A 16,957-nucleotide genomic window follows, 5' to 3' on the forward strand; every position below is an offset into this window, starting at 1 on the left:
AGGATTAAATAACATGCACGAATGCTAAGCAAACAACCATTCGCTTAAGTTTCTTATCAGTTGGGTGGGTTTTTCTTCGGTTTCCTATCACCCCATCGATGACTGACGAAAGTAGTGTACCCCCCTCCCCCGCCCCCCCTTCACTGCAGCCAAAGATTTGAGCGCAAGCCTGACAACAGAGATATCCTTCCGTTGTGCCAGTTGTGAGGAATCCCCAAAGTAGTCCCAGGTGGCTCCCACGATGCATCTCCCCTGGCACATGTTCTGCGCGTGCGTGTGGAAGGTGCGTCACACTTGCACGAGACAGCGGCCCATTCGTTGCATTGCACTAGGTCAAGGGAACAGCCTGATTTTCCGTGCTGCGGCAAGCAGATAGTGGGAGGCAAGGAAGCTATTCGTGTTTTCGGTATGAAGCCAAAAGGTAAGCTTTTGTCCTTTACTCCAAGCATAATGCAGGGCCTGCATATTTAGCTGCGGAAAAAACGGAGTCGGTTGCTTTTGATAACGATGAGAGAAAATCGATTTCATGCTTTCCTTCTATCATCGTACGATCCTGTCACGGTCTTCTGGACAGTGAGATTTGGGTCAGTAGGTCACGCTTATGGCTTTCAGTACTCTTCGGCACTTTGTTGTTGCTCTGTGTGTGTGTGTGTGTGTGTGTTAGCGTGCATTGTGTGTGTGTGTGCATGCGCCGGTGCGTGCGTGCGTGTGTGTGTGTGTGTGTGAAACGACTGGTAGTTTATTTATACTCCGTGTTTGTCTAAACCTTGTGTCTTATTGAGTTTCCCTTCCAGTGTTCCATCAAGCGCTTTGTGTAGCCTATTAGCAAGTTAAGCGGAATATACATGTTTAAAAATAATTTTTTTTAAATTATTATTTACAAACAAATTTACTTGCAGACAGAATATGTATAAAAAAATATTTTTAAAAAAGGAGAGAAAAAAAAGAGTGGCGACTTTTCCTGGTGAGAACATCCCGACTTCCACACAGAGAAAACTTTATTTAATATATATATATATATACATATATAATTTTTTTTAAAGTAATACAGTACAATACGATACAATACCATACAATGCGATGCAATACAACACAGTACTCTACAACACTACACAATATACAGTACAACACACTGAATACAACCACTATCCTGATCATTGTGCTCTTTATCTGTATCGTTTCAATTCAGCCGTACCACACTCTAGTTACAGCCTTTCCCTGTACACCCATTTCAACACCCTCACTCCCTTCCATTCCTTTCCTCACCACACACATCTCATTCGTGACTGTAACGGTGTTTTTTGTGGGTTTTTTTTTGTTTTGTTTTGTTTGTTTGATAACTTCTTCTTTTTCTTTTCTTTTTTTTTTCGCTGACATCTGGAGAACGTTTGTGTGGAAACAGGAGTCAGCATTTTTAAACATTGACCTCTGTCTTCAACAACAATGTTATGAACGCTAGTTTCTCAACTGAGGTTCGGGGCGCACACACACACACACACACACACACGTATGTATGTGTGTGTGTGTGTGTGCCTCTACAGACGCACACACACACACTCACAGAGGCACACACTTCGCACGCATGCGCGCACACACTCGTACACAATTTGAATGCACACACACACACACACACACACACACACACACACACACACACACACACACACACACACACAGAGAGAGAGAGTGCCACGCGCGTGCGTTCCCGTGTACGGAAACAGGTCATGGCAGCCATGACTTAGATAAGACCATGAGAGACAAACAGCTGCAATCTACACTTGACTCAACAAGCACATCAGCAAACAGGCTTGTGCACGACGATGTCTGCGTTCACTGCAGGTAATGCCCATCGCACACGGGGCGTCGAAGCAGCAAGTTTCACGCGACAAGCAGCAAAAACGTGCAGCGCCCGGTCTAAGAAAATTAAGAAAATACCTAAAAAAAAAAAAATTAAAAAAATTGCAAGAAAAGGTTTTTTGGCTCTATGTATTCAGGATTTTTTCATACTATCACCTGTAAAAAAATCGAAGAAAATCTAATGTCAGATCAGAGCAGGAAAATTAAATAAAGAAAAATAAACGCGAGGAGATGGCGCCGCGGCGAACGGCACACCATAATTGAGTCTTTAAAAAAAAACGGTCATACACGTAAAATATTACATGTCTGAGTGTGTATGTGTGTGCGTCAGTCTAAAATCTGATAGAATGACACAGGAAACGCATGAGTGAGCGCCCAGTGGCAGCCGTCAGTCGGCTCTACCCAGGTAGGCAGCCTGTGGTGCAAATGTTCCCGTGTATGTAAAGCGCTTAGAGTTTGGTCTCTGACCGAGGATAGGCGCCATATAAGTATCCACATCAATCAGTCAATCTGAAACCGGTCTCAACTGGGTCACGTCATTAACATCTTGTCAAGGCTGCAACAATGGGGATGGGCCTGTTAACTACTACGCTTCTCCGGCATTTCGTCCGCGCAGCGGAACCTGCCTACCACTGTATCTTATGCTTCTTGTTGAACGTACTGAATATCATACATGCTTTTACATTGCTTCGTTTTTAAGTAATGTTTCCGAAAAAGCAAGTGTGCTTACAACAGTCAAATTAGACTGTTACTAAAATGTAATCACAGTTATCATGATCACTAAAATGTAATCACAGTTATCATTATCTTAAAGTGTGCTAGCACAGACTGCATGGCAGTGACATAGGGGTAGACAGGTTCGCGCGATACCTCTGTGTTCGCATGTATGAAGTCTAAGTACGGTAAACCATGCGCTTAATAAAGTTTCTTTCGCTGAAAATTTAAAGATTTTCTTTTTTGAGATTTCTTTGCAAAATGGAAATGAACTAATATCAAGACACATATGTGATTTGCAAACACCCCTGCAGTGTTGACAAAAAATTTCCGTACTATCGGAAAAGGGCTGCAAAGGTGGTAATAACATTTTGTATAGTAAGTTTGTGGGGTTTCGTTCCCATCAATATTTATTTCATATGTATTCGTGTGTTTATTTCCTTAAGCAATGTCTTCATTGGCTTTTTTTTTTTTTATTGTTATTATTATTATTATTATTTTTGTTTATCTTCATTTAACTGCTGACTGTGAAAGTACACGTGTATGAGTGAGTGAGTGTGAGTGTGTGTGTGTGTTGTGTGTGCTAGGAAGGCGGGAGGGCGAGGGAGGGGTTAGGAAGGAGAGGGACGGAAGAAGAAGAAGAAGAGAGAGAGAATTAACAGAAGGAATCTTGTTTACTGAGGGAAAAGAACAAGCACAGGAAGACTTTTCTTACGTACTACCCCCATTTTATGAAAAAAAATGAACTTGCGGAAAGGCAGTAAGAAAAACAAGGTATTACACAAATGTATATGCTAGAAAACAAATTAATTCCATCAACTGACAGCATACAGAAAAGCTAATCAGTATGATTTTAACGTACGATGCATATCTGTGTATAAACAGAATGTTGCAACAGAATAGAGACAGACAGAGAGAGAGAGAATGGCCTGGTTGGTCAGGTATGATGCAGGCTGTTCACATGGGCAGTCACTGTGGCATCTCTGGCTTCCTGCCCATGATCGACCTCAGTCCAAGTGACATGGCCAGTCTCTATTCTACCATGCATTTCATCACACAAGAGGCCAAATGACACAATTCAACACCTGTCCTGACTCTGGATCAACCAGTCTGGTGGAGAACCAAGGACATCTTGCTAATGAGTCTCCTGCCAGTCATATGAAGTCGATGGTGCTGCGCCTTGGTGATTTCCATGCTGAAATGAGCTTCTGAGGCTGCATTGGACGGTTGATGGAGGGCAGTGGGTTGCAAGAGGTTAAAGGTTTTGGATTTGCCCTTCTCTCCAAACGCTGTCATGCACATGATGCAAGGAAAAGCAGTGACACGAGCAGGAAGGGGACATTTTAGTGGACTCTTTGCTTAAACGCACTCGTGACTGCTAAAACATGTGGAGTCAAGCTGCCAACTACACAGAACCTAGATCTTGTTCCAGAAGACCTTTATTTGGAACAAGTGGATCAACATGTTAAAAAGAACTTCAAAATTCAATTGACACTTTCAAATCAAATGCTACTGATCACACGGACTTGGCCGAACCAATGTTAGATGAAGATCTTGATCATGGACTGGCTTTGTATAATTTCTCTCATGGAGGGCAAACTTGTAGCTCATGACCTTGAGGCAAACACGCATCTTATCTCCAGAATTTCTGACAAGTTGGATGCAAAGAAGGAGGAGTTAAAACAATACCCCACAGCTGCCTTGTGGTTGCAATACATGCAGCTCAGATATTTTACGACGTTTTCTGAAGGCAGAGAGGACGGCAACTGGCATCTTCACCTGAGTACGTTGCAGGAGATGATACCTTTTCTTGCTTCAGCTGGTCACAGTCTGTACACAAAGTCAATCCAGCTGTACCTATAAGATATGGTGCAACTTGAACAAACCAACCCTGACATGTACAACAAATTTCAAGAAGGTCATCATCTTTTCCGCAGAAGTGATTGCTACTTGGCTGGTCTTTCTGTCGATCTTTTATTGAGCAAGTGTTTATGAGAAGCATCAAATCAACAGGGGGGATGACACGTGGTCGTGGAATGTCAGAATCCCAACGTGCAGCATGGCTTCTATCAATGCCCACTTGTGCTGACATCAGTTAGTCCATTCAGAACATCACCGGGTTGTGTCTTTCTCTAGTGAACAGCACAAAGACATCAGCATCGCTAGAAAGAGGCAGGATGGTCACGACATGATGGTCATCCTTGCTCTCCTGGAAGAGAGAGATCCCTTCATTGCTGGTCCTGTTCTGAAGAATACAGCCACAGGTATGGTTGCAAACACCAAGGTGGATGACACAAAGGAAAGGAAGTGGGGAATAAAATCTTGAAGAAGATGGAAGGCCACAAAGCCACGGAATACACCTTTAGGTCAGAACAGGCTGTTACGATGGCCTCCATAAACACTGTCAGAATTGACGCAGAAGTGGTGGCTATCTAACCTCAACTTCTGTTTCAGCGCCTGGTTTCAGCCGCAGGCAGTGAATACGAGGACAAGAATTAGGTGTTCAGATTTGAGTCACCCATCATCTCTTTCTAAGTCTACTATTTTTCTTCGTCAAGGAAATAAAGCCCTTCTTGCTGATGAGATCTGGAAGATTTTCCAAACCCATGCCAGAGAGTGCCTTTCTTGGTGACGTGCGTTTGTTCTGGATGGAGGGGCACTTCTTAAAAAAAAAAAAAAAAATCCATGATCTCGTGGGTCAACTTATTTCCAGCATTGAAACTTACGTCAGACATGTGCGACAGAAGTACAAGAAGTCTGTAATGGCTGTACAAGTGGTCCAAGCACAAAAGTCGTCACATATATGTGCAGAACTGATGAAAAGTCGTCCACTGAGGTTTAGTTTACACCACACATGACCCTGCGAATCGGGAAAGACCTGTTTCTGGCCAATCATAAAAACAAGCAACGTTTTAGTGACTTGCTTTCCGGATGCGTGACTTTCTGTTCTGAAGAGATGCTGACTGCGTGATTGTTGCTGATGCTCAGGAAAGTACAAAAGGCAAAGAGACAGTGGTTGTTGGCGATGACACAGGTCACCAAAAGATCTTTTAGTCCTTTTGGTCTACCATTTCAAAAGTGATTCAGAGGAAGTCTTTCTCAAGAAAAGCAGAAAGCCGTTCAGATGTTGGAACATCAAGAACGTTCAGAGTTTACTTAGCAGGATATGACATATCTTGCCTGTCATCCATGCAGCCATAAGTTGTAACACAACGTCCCGAGCTTTTAGAACTGGCAAACGGACAGGTTTCCAGAACTTCCTGAGCTCAGAACGACTTTGTGAACTGGCAAAGACATTCCTGAAGAACTTAGAGAAAGATGAGACTGTTGCTGCTGGTGAGCAGAAGCTCTTGTCTTCGTATGATAGGAAGACAGCGTCCACCCTTGACGAAATTAGATACATGATGTTCTGTTCAAAGGTAGTGTCTGGGACAACATTCATACAAGTTCACTCTCTGCCCCCAACGTCCTCTGCTACCAAATACCAAAGTTTGAGGACATACCTGCAAGTCCAACAGTGGACTGGAAATGACACGCTTTTTCTGGGACAGTTGGGCTGGAAGATTGTTGACAACCAGATGGTGCGGCCTTGCACAGCACACTTGCCTCCTGCACCTCCCAAGCTTCTGTGCATTATCCGTTGTGATTGCGAGTGTGACTGACAAAAAGAGGTGTACCTGCAGAAAACAAGATTTTGACTGCTCGCCAGCATGTGGAGAGTAATGGAATACATTATTCGAACTCAGCACAGGTGACAACCGCTGAAGAAAAACACTGAGAGGGAAGCCTTTGTGAGGATGGACATTATTATGAATTAGTCCAGTAATTCTGTGATAAAAAGTTGTCTAATTCCAAAATAATCGCAACATGTTGTTTTTCTTCAGACTTGTATTCTTTACTAATAGGTAAAGAATGTCTGCAAAATGTGTTTATCTTAAAAATGCAACCTTAAGACGCATTTTCATTTCACAGCTTTATGTGAATTAGTCGCTCTGCTTATACAATGCCTTTCACGTTAACAATGTGCACAGACTGTCAGGATCGATGTTCTTGTATGGTTTGATTTCATTTGATGCTGTACTTATTACTGCTGAAAAGAGGACCAGCTTAAGGTCACATGGAGACCAGGTCACGATCAAACATAGGATTATATTAATTGGATTTTTCTTTTCTTTTCTTTAAAAAAAAAAATACAAATCTGACATAGATGAATCCATTAGAATAGACAACATCTCATGTATGAATTCCACGTTTCCAGGTCACAGTGGACAAAACATCTACATGAATGACACATTTTGCGCGCGCATGTGTGTGAGTGTGCGCATATCCACATTTGGTGATATTTTGCTTTCAAATTCAAAATAATGTTTTGCCCCTCTCTCTCTCTCTCTCTCTCTCTCTTTCTCTTTCTCTCTTTCACACACACACACACACACACACACACACACACACACACACACAGAGTTGTTTGAAATACCCCCACGAAAGAAGATATTAAAAATAGATAAAATGAAACAAACAAGACAGTTCATCATTACATAAATAAACAAACAAAAATAAAAAGATAAATGTGTATCTAACAAACTAAAGATAAAACAAATAGATGAATAAGTAAATTGATAAATACATAAATAGAAAAATACAAACAAACAAACGAAAGAAATCAATGTTTTTAGAACCCAAACAATGGCTTATCATCACTTCAGATCACATAAGTGCCTTGATGACCGTCCGTTTCCATTTTACATACAGAAACTTAAGAAAGTTGAATATTGTTATTTCTTCAGTAAAATACTTTTTCACCATACTTCAACACCACATTTTTGCGATGGCAACATGTGAACCTGTCTTCAACGCCACTTTCGTGCTGTCTGTCTAGATACAAATTAGGAACAAGATAACTGTTATAACATTTCAGTAACTGATTCAATTTACAGTTATAAGTATGTTTGTTATTCCGGAATTACTAATTGCCAACAAATCAACGTAAAACTTTCACTACGGCCAAGGAAGTACTAAACAGGTTTCATTGCACGGAGTGAGAAAGCGCGGGGAGGAATCAGGCCTGCCCGCAGCGCCCGACTTGACAAGGCGCGAATGACAAGCTGCGGCAGCAAAAAAGTATGGTGTGCTTTTTCTTCCATCTCAGCCTATTTATTTTTTGTTATTTAATTTTCCTTATGTTATCTGACGTTCTATTATCTTCGATTTTTTACAGGTGATAGAGCGAAAAATTCTGAACACGTAGAGCCAAAAAAACGTTTTCTTGCAATTTTTTTTAGGTTCGGCCACTTTTTCTCACAGAATTACTAGAAAATTCCTCGATAGAACTTGTCCTATTTCCCCGCGACAAAAGCGACGGACGTGCGTGGAGCAACCAATCACGAGATCCGCTTGTTTCACGTGACACAAAATGGCTTCTTCTTCTTCTTCTTCTTCTGTTGGTAACGTACAAAATTGTAATTCCTGCCTGACAATATTCTGAGAACGAAAGTATCATTGACTGAAATTGTAAGGATAACTGGATTTCCAAATATCTTTTAGAGCTGTACACACTTCTTCTTTATTTCCACACACACATCATGTGCAAGTAAACACACACACACACACACACCACCACCACCACCATTACCACCACCACACAAAAATACAACTGAACATTCACACAAACCCTACTGAACACACGCACACACACCACACCACACTACACCACACCACACACAAACACTACTAAACACACACATACACACACCACATCACACACTCACACAAACAGTACTGAACACACACACACACACACACACACACACACACACACACACACACACTGTACCACACCACACACAAAAACATGACTGAACTCTCAAACAGTACTGAACACACACACACACACAAAACACCACACACACACACACACACACACACACACACACACACACACAAACACCACTGAACACTCACACAAACACTACTGAACACACACACACACACTACTGAGCACTCACACAAATACTACTGAACACACACACACACACACACACACACACACAGTCATTCCTTCATTTACTCCTTCATCCACATGCTCACTGTGTAGACACTGAGAGCACATACATAACAATAGACATAATAATACATGGATATGTAAAATCAAATATTTGAGTTCTGCAATTTTGACAGTTCACTGATCCTGAAGTAATGTGCTGGGATAACCAAAGCAGCTGAAAGAAATATTGATTGCAACCATAACTCTTTTTTTTTTCTTCTTTTTTTTCTTTTTTTTTCTTTTTTAACTTGAGTGCTATTTTACCAATATTGATTACAAATGTTGGTTGCAACTTAAATTGAATGTTTGTAAACAGTCAGAATACAAATATGCTGACAGCAGCTAAGTGTGACTATTTCCCCATGAAATCACAAATATTGGCATGAAATTATGATCAAATATTGGTGAACTACTGATTTTAGACATCATGTTAACTTTCTTATCAATCATAATTATTTATTTTGATATTATTCTAACATAGCTTTTTATATCCATATTAGTTACTGTGCATGGCTGACCAGATATTACAATATTACAATATATCCCATACAGCAGTCAGTTGTTTGTAAGCAGGCATACGGCATATGTTAAGCTGAGTAAAACAAAGTGTGAGATATATACGTGGTAAACTGACTGCAGGTTAGTGTGATTTTCAGTTTATTTTCCCCCAAGTGAAACAAATACTGAATGCAGCATTATTTATTATGTTGAGCTATTTTCTCAATACTATTTACAAATGTTGGCAGCAACCTGAATAAAATGTTTGTAAGCAGACAGAATACAAATATTATGGGATTTATGCTGACTAGCTAAGTGTGACTATTTTCTCATACAAATAACAAATATTAACAGTATGATTAGTGTTTGGTAAACAACTGATTTCAGATAGCATTTTAACTTCACTTCCTGTCATAGTTCTAATTTGATTGTCTTTTGACATAGCTTATCATCCATCATAGGTCTGAGTGCAATCAAAGACTTACCTGCCTGATTTCACCTTCAGCCCCCTACCTTCACCTGAAATAAACATTTCCCAGCAGTTTGTTCTTACAGTGTTTGCCAAGTGACTTGTCATTATATATATCAGTGTTGTTGTTTTTTATAACACTGTTTGATAACTTACACACCGTTGATTAATATCAGTGTGTTTTGATGTTTTCAGTTTAGTTGTAACTTGTGTTACTTCATATTGGAGAACTGTTAGTTCAACACAAATATATGCTTACATAATTGATTTCTCCTTCATGGTCTGAATGCAGTTGTAATTTCTTTTCTTCCTTTTCAAATCATAGTTTGGAACTGAAAAATGTTGGAATCTGATTGCATCTGCAGTTATATCAGGCACAGTTCATTGGTATGAAGCTGTGCCACTGCTGTGGAGAAGAAAAGAACTGTCACAATTGCATGTACAGGATTCTCACACATCAACACTAATGTAAATGAAAGATGCAACAACCTGAAATTGTAAGGATGACTGGATTTCCAAATATCTTTTAGAGCAATACACACTTCTACTTTATTTTCACACACACACACACACACACACACACACACACACACACACACACACACACACACACACAAATACTACTGAACACACACACACACACCACACCACACACAAAAATGCTACTGAATACACACACACACACACACACACACACACACACAAACACTACTGCACACACACACACACACACACACACACACACACACACACACACACACACACACAAAACCACTCACTCACACACACACAAGTTCAGCGTACTGGAAGGACTGACAGAAGAAACTGTGGAAGACCAATGGCATGAACTGCGCAACATCTGGACATCAACGTGCAACAAGGTAATGGGCAAGAAGACACGGGAACACAAGGAATGGTTATCACCTGACACATGGAAGCTCATCACCGATAGGAAAGAGCTGAAGGAGAAGATCAACCTGGCTCAGAACCAAGAAGAGAGGCAGGAGCTGCAGGCACTCTACTGGGAGACCAACAGACAAGTGAAAAAGAGTGCCAGGAAAGACAAGCGAGCTTTCATTCACCAGCTCACGGAGGAAGCTGAGACTGCAGCTGGAAAGAGAGACATGAAAAGACTCTACGAGATCACCAGAGTTCTGTCGGGAAGAACAAGTAACCCCACTCGACCTGTTAGAGACAAGAACGGAGAAATCATCACCGGAAAAGAAGAAGAAAGAGCAAGATGGACAGAATATTTCAAAGATACCCTGAACAGACCATCACCACCAGTCCCCCCCTGACGTGACACCGGCTGTAGAGCTATTGGATGTTAACATCAACCCACCAACGAAGCTGGAGACCATGAAAGCCATCAAGTCCCTCAAGTCTGGAAAAGCAGCAGGACCAGATGGCATACCACCAGAAGCCCTGAAAGCAGATATTGAGACATCGACTGACATGTTGCACCCATTGCTAGTGAAGATTTGGGAGACAGAAGCAGTACCACAAGACTGGAAGAAAGGCTACATCGTTAAACTTCCAAAGAAGGGCGACCTGTCATCATGCAGCAATTGGAGATGGATTACGCTTCTGTCAATACCTGGAAAAGTGCTGACAAGAATCATCTTGGACAGGCTGAAGACCGCCTTAGAGAAGACCCTGCGAGATGAACAGGCAGGCTTCCGTCAAGACAGATCCTGCACGGACCACATTGCCACCATGAGAATTATTATTGAACAGTCCTTGGAGTGGCAGACCTCCCTGTACAGCGTCTTTGTGGACTTCCAGAAGGCGTTCGACAGCGTGGACAGGGAGGTGATATGGAAACTAATGCAACACTACGGCTTTCCTCTAAAATATATTGCCATCATCCAGCAACTGTATAAGGACGCCACCTGCCAAGTCATACACGAGGGAAAGCTGACTGACCCCTTCCAGGTACGAACCGGTGTACGTCAGGGCTGCCTATTGTCTCCGACAATTTTTCTGATGGTGGTGGACTGGATCATGCGGCAATCCACAGCAGGCCAGAAGACCGGCATCCAGTGGACCTTCACCAAACAGTTGGAAGACCTCGACTTCGCGGACGACATCAGTCTCCTCTCCCACACGAAACAACACGCACAGGAAAAGTTAGACCGCGTCGCAATAGAGGCAGAGAAGACCGGCCTCAGGATCAGCATCGGAAAGACAGAGATCCTACGCATCAACAACAAGCAGCAAGACCCAGTCCGATTACAGCAGGAAGAGATCAAAGAAGTGGAAAAGTTCACATATCTGGGCAGCGTAGTGAGCAAGGATGGTGGAGCAGACGATGACATCAAGAGCCGCATCAATAAAGCGAGACACACCTTCAGAACTCTCCGACCCATCTGGCAATCTTCAGCCCTCTCACTTCACAACAAGATCAGAATATTTAACACCAACGTCAAGTCAGTCATGCTGTACGGCTCAGAGACATGGCGCACTACCAAGACCAACAGGAACAAACTCCAGACATTTGTCAACAGATGCCTGCGCAACATTCTGAACATCAGGTGGCCTGAAATCATCTCAAATGAAAACCTCTGGGACAGAACCAAACAAGCACCCATAGAAGAAGAAATCAAAAAGAGAAAGTGGGGGTGGATAGGCCACACGTTGCGCAAGTCACCACTCAACATCACTCGCCAGGCACTTGACTGGAACCCCCAAGGCAAACGCAAAGTTGGCAGACCCAGGCAGACTTGGAGAAGAAGTACGGGCACTGAAGTGAAGGCAGCCGGAATGACGTGGGCCCAGATAAAGAGGATCGCCCCAAACCGTGTCCGTTGGAGGAGTGCTGTTGCGGCCCTTTGTTCCCGAGCGGAGCTATAGGCATAAGTCAAGTTAGTAAGTCACACACACACACACACACACACACACACACCACACCACACCACACCACACCACACCCAAAAGCACTACTGAACACTCACACGAACACTACTGAAAACACACACACACACACACACACAGTCATTCCTTCATGTTCTCCTTCATCCACATGCTCACTGTATACAAATATCATGGGATTAATGCAGACTGCAGCTAAGTGTGACTATTTTCTCATCCAAATCACAAATATTAACAGTATGATTGGTGTTTGGAAAGCAACTGATTTCAGATAGCATTTTAACTTCCCTACCTATCATACTTGTCTTATTTCAGCTTCAGCTGCTGAAATAAACATTTCCAGCAGTTTGTTCTTACAGAGTTTGCCAAATGGTTTGTAATTATGTATATCAGTGTTTTAATAACACTGTTTGATAACTTACACACCATTGTATAATATCAGCGTGTTTTGACGTTTTCAATTGTAACTTGTGTTACTTCCTATTGGAGAACTGTTGGTTCAACACAAATGCATGCTTACATAATTGATTTATCCTTCATGGTTGATTGCAATTGTAACTTCTTATCTTTCTTTTCAAACGATTTTTTTTGGAACTGTAAAATGTTGGAATCTGATTGTATCTGCAGTTACAGGCACAGTTTATTTTATGAAGCTGTGCAACTGATATGGAAAAGAAAAGAACTGTCACAATTGCATGTACAGGATTCTCACACATCAACACTAATGTAAATGAAAGATGCAACAACCAGATTTGGTTCCAATGTAAAATTCTTCTTAAATAAATTATTACATTTTCTTATATATAGTATATATACACTTTTTGTATCTGATTGTAAACATCAGCACATAGAGGACACACACACACACACACACACACACACACACACACACACACACACACATTATATCTATCTATCTATCTATATATATATATATATATATATATATATATACTCACACATATTCTCTCTCACACTCTCCAGTCAAAAGATCAGTCCACCAACTCTCTCTGTCTCTCTCTCTGTCTCCCTCCTCTCTCTCTCTCTCTCTCTCTCTATATATATATATATATATATATCTATATCTGTGTGTGTGTGTGTGTGTGTTTAAAACTAGATTTGTTTATTTGTGATTCTGCACACTATGGCTGTGTCTGGTCACCAATACAGAAAAATACTGTAGCCAAGTGTCTTGTGCATTGCATGTAATGTTTTTGTTATTTCTAGTGTCATAGGAAAAGAATCTTAAAATAAATAAACGAGTTTAAGAAAGAAAGATGAAATAAATGAACAATCAGTCAAGAGTATGAATTGTTATAGTTCATCTTGTCATGTCAAATATTTGGAATGAATGATTAAGTACAAGTAAATTAAGAAGTAAACGCATGAATCATTAAACAAATTATTAAGGACAGAGAGACAGTTGGACAGATAGACCTGTATAATGAATAGTACAATATTATGAATAGTACAATATTAGATAAACAGATACAATGCACAATATATTCACTGAAGGAAAGGGTCAGTGAAAACTGGATGGCAAAGAAGCAAAACAGACGGTCACTGGACAGGCAGACACGCAAGACAGGTGTGACACCAGTAGGCTACACAGACAGTACACAGACAGGTGTGACACCAGTAGGCTACACAGACAGTACACAGATAGGTTGGACATCAGTAGGCTACATGACAGGTGGGACATCAGTATGCTACACAGACAGTACACAGACAGGTGTGACACCAGTAGGCTACACAGACAGTACACAGATAGGTTGGACATCAGTAGGCTACATGACAGGTGGGACATCAGTATGCTACACAGACAGTACACAGACAGGTGTGACACCAGTAGGCTACACAGACAGTACACAGATAGGTTGGACATCAGTAGGCTACATGACAGGTGGGACATCAGTATGCTACACAGACAGTACACAGACAGGTGTGACACCAGTAGGCTACACAGACAGTACACAGACAGGTGTGACACCAGTAGGCTACACAGACAGTACACAGACAGGTGTGACACCAGTAGGCTACACAGACAGTACACAGATAGGTTGGACATCAGTAGGCTACATGACAGGTGGGACATCAGTATGCTACACAGACAGTACACAGACAGGTGTGACACCAGTAGGCTACACAGACAGTACACAGACAGGTGGGACATCAGTAGGCTAAACAGACAGTACACAGACAGGTGTGACACCAGTATGCTACACAGACAGTACACAGACAGGTGTGACACCAGTAGGCTACACAGACAGTACACAGACAGGTGGGACATCAGTAGGCTAAACAGACTACACAGATAGGTGGGACATCAGTAGGCTACACTGACAGGTGGGACATCAGTAGGCTACACAGACAGTACACAGATAGGTGGGACATCAGGACATCAAAAGGCTACACAGACAGTACACAGACAGGTGGGACATCAGTAGGCTAAACAGACTAGGCTACACTGACAGGTGGGACATCAGTAGGCTACACTGACAGGTGGGACATCAGTAGGCTACACTGACAGTACACAGATAGGTGGGACATCAGTAGGCTACACAGACAGGTGTGACATCGGGACATCAGTAGGCTACACAGACAGTACACAGATAGGTGGGACATCAGTAGGCTACACAGACAGGTGGGACATCAGTAGGCTACACAGATAGGGGGGACATCAGTAGGCTACACAGACAGTACACAGATAGGGGGGACATCAGTAGGCTACACAGACAGTACACAGATAGATGGGACATCAGTAGGCTACACAGACAGTACACAGAAAGGTGGGACATCAGTAGGCTACACTGACAGGTGGGACATCAGTAGGCTACACAGACAGTACACAGATAGGTGGGACATCAGTAGGCTACACAGACAGTACACAGACAGGTGGGACATCAGTAGGTGGGACACAAGTAGGCTGCACTGATATGAGTGACACAAGTAGGCTACACTGACAGGTGTGACACAAGTAGGCTACACGGACAGGTGTGACATAAGTAGGCTACACGGACAGGTGTGACATCAGTAGGCTACACGGACTGGTGTGACACAAGTATGCTACACTGACAGGTGTGACACAAGTAGACAACACTGACAGGTGTGACACAAGTATGCTACACGGACAGGAGGAACACAGGTAGGCTACACGGACAGGTGAGACATCGGTAGGCAACACGGACAGGTGGGACATCAGTAGGCTACACGGACAGGTGGGACACAAGTAGGCTACACTGACAGGTGGGACATCGGTAGGCTACACGGACAGGTGAGACATCGGTAGGCAACACGGACAGGTGGGACATCAGTAGGCTACACGGACAGGTGGGACACAAGTAGGCTACACTGACAGGTGGGACATCAGTAGGCTACACGGACAGGTGGGACACAAGTAGGCTACACTGACAGGTGGGACATCAGTAGGCTACACTGACAGGTGTGACACAAGTAGGTTACACGGACATGTGTGACATCAGTAGGCTACACTGACAGGTGGGACATCAGTAGGCTACACGGACAGGTGGGACATCAATAGGCTACAGGGACAGGTGTGACGCAAGTTGGCTACACTGACAGGTGGGACATCAGTAGGCTACACTGACAGGGGGGACATCAGTAGGTTACAGGGACAGGTGTGACGCAAGTAGGCTACACTGACAGGTGTGACACAAGTAGGCTACACTGACAGGTGTGACACAAGTAGGCTACACTGACAGGTGTGACATCAGTAGGCTACACGGACTGGTGTGACACAAGTAGGCTACACTGACAGGTGTGACACAAGTAGACAACACTGACAGGTGTGACACAAGTAGGCTACACGGACAGGTGGAACACAGGTAGGCTACACGGACAGGTGAGACATCGGTAGGCAACACGGACAGGTGGGACATCAGTAGGCTACACTGATAGGTGGGACACAAGTAGGCTACACTGACAGGTGGGACATCAGTAGGCTACACGGACAGGTGAGACATCGGTAGGCAACACGGACAGGTGGGACATCAGTAGGCTACACGGACAGGTGGGACACAAGTAGGCTACACGGACAGGTGGAACACAGGTAGGCTACACGGACAGGTGAGACATCGGTAGGCAACACGGACAGGTGGGACATCAGTAGGCTACACGGACAGGTGGGACACAAGTAGGCTACACTGACAGGTGGGACATCAGTAGGCTACACGGACAGGTGAGACATCGGTAGGCAACACGGACAGGTGGGACATCAGTAGGCTACACGGACAGGTGGGACACAAGTAGGCTACACGGACAGGTGGGACATCAGTAGGCTACACGGACAGGTGGGACACAAGTAGGCTACACTGACAGGTGGGACATCAGTAGGCAACACTGACAGGTGGGACATCAGTAGGCTACAGGGACAGGTGTGACACAAGTAGGTTACACGGACATGTGTGACATCAGTAGGCTACACTGACAGGTGGGACATCAGTAGGCTACACGGACAGGTGGGACATCAATAGGCTACAGGGACA

General features: G+C 43.1%; 1 protein-coding gene across 1 annotated transcript in view; it reads left to right on the plus strand.

The window, feature by feature from the left end:
* Nucleotides 1-270: 270 nt before the first annotated feature.
* The window catches only part of LOC143283245 (betaine--homocysteine S-methyltransferase 1-like), a 38,748-nt gene continuing 22,061 nt past the window's right edge, over nucleotides 271-16,957 (plus strand). The window contains exon 1 of the mRNA XM_076589418.1: nucleotides 271-421. Within this exon, the coding sequence (XP_076445533.1) occupies nucleotides 409-421 (13 nt within the window). The 5' untranslated portion in view covers nucleotides 271-408. The remainder of the gene's footprint in view (nucleotides 422-16,957) is intronic.

The sequence above is a fragment of the Babylonia areolata genome, chromosome 6 (genome assembly GCF_041734735.1).
Source record: "Babylonia areolata isolate BAREFJ2019XMU chromosome 6, ASM4173473v1, whole genome shotgun sequence".
Lineage (NCBI taxonomy): Eukaryota > Metazoa > Mollusca > Gastropoda > Neogastropoda > Buccinidae > Babylonia > Babylonia areolata.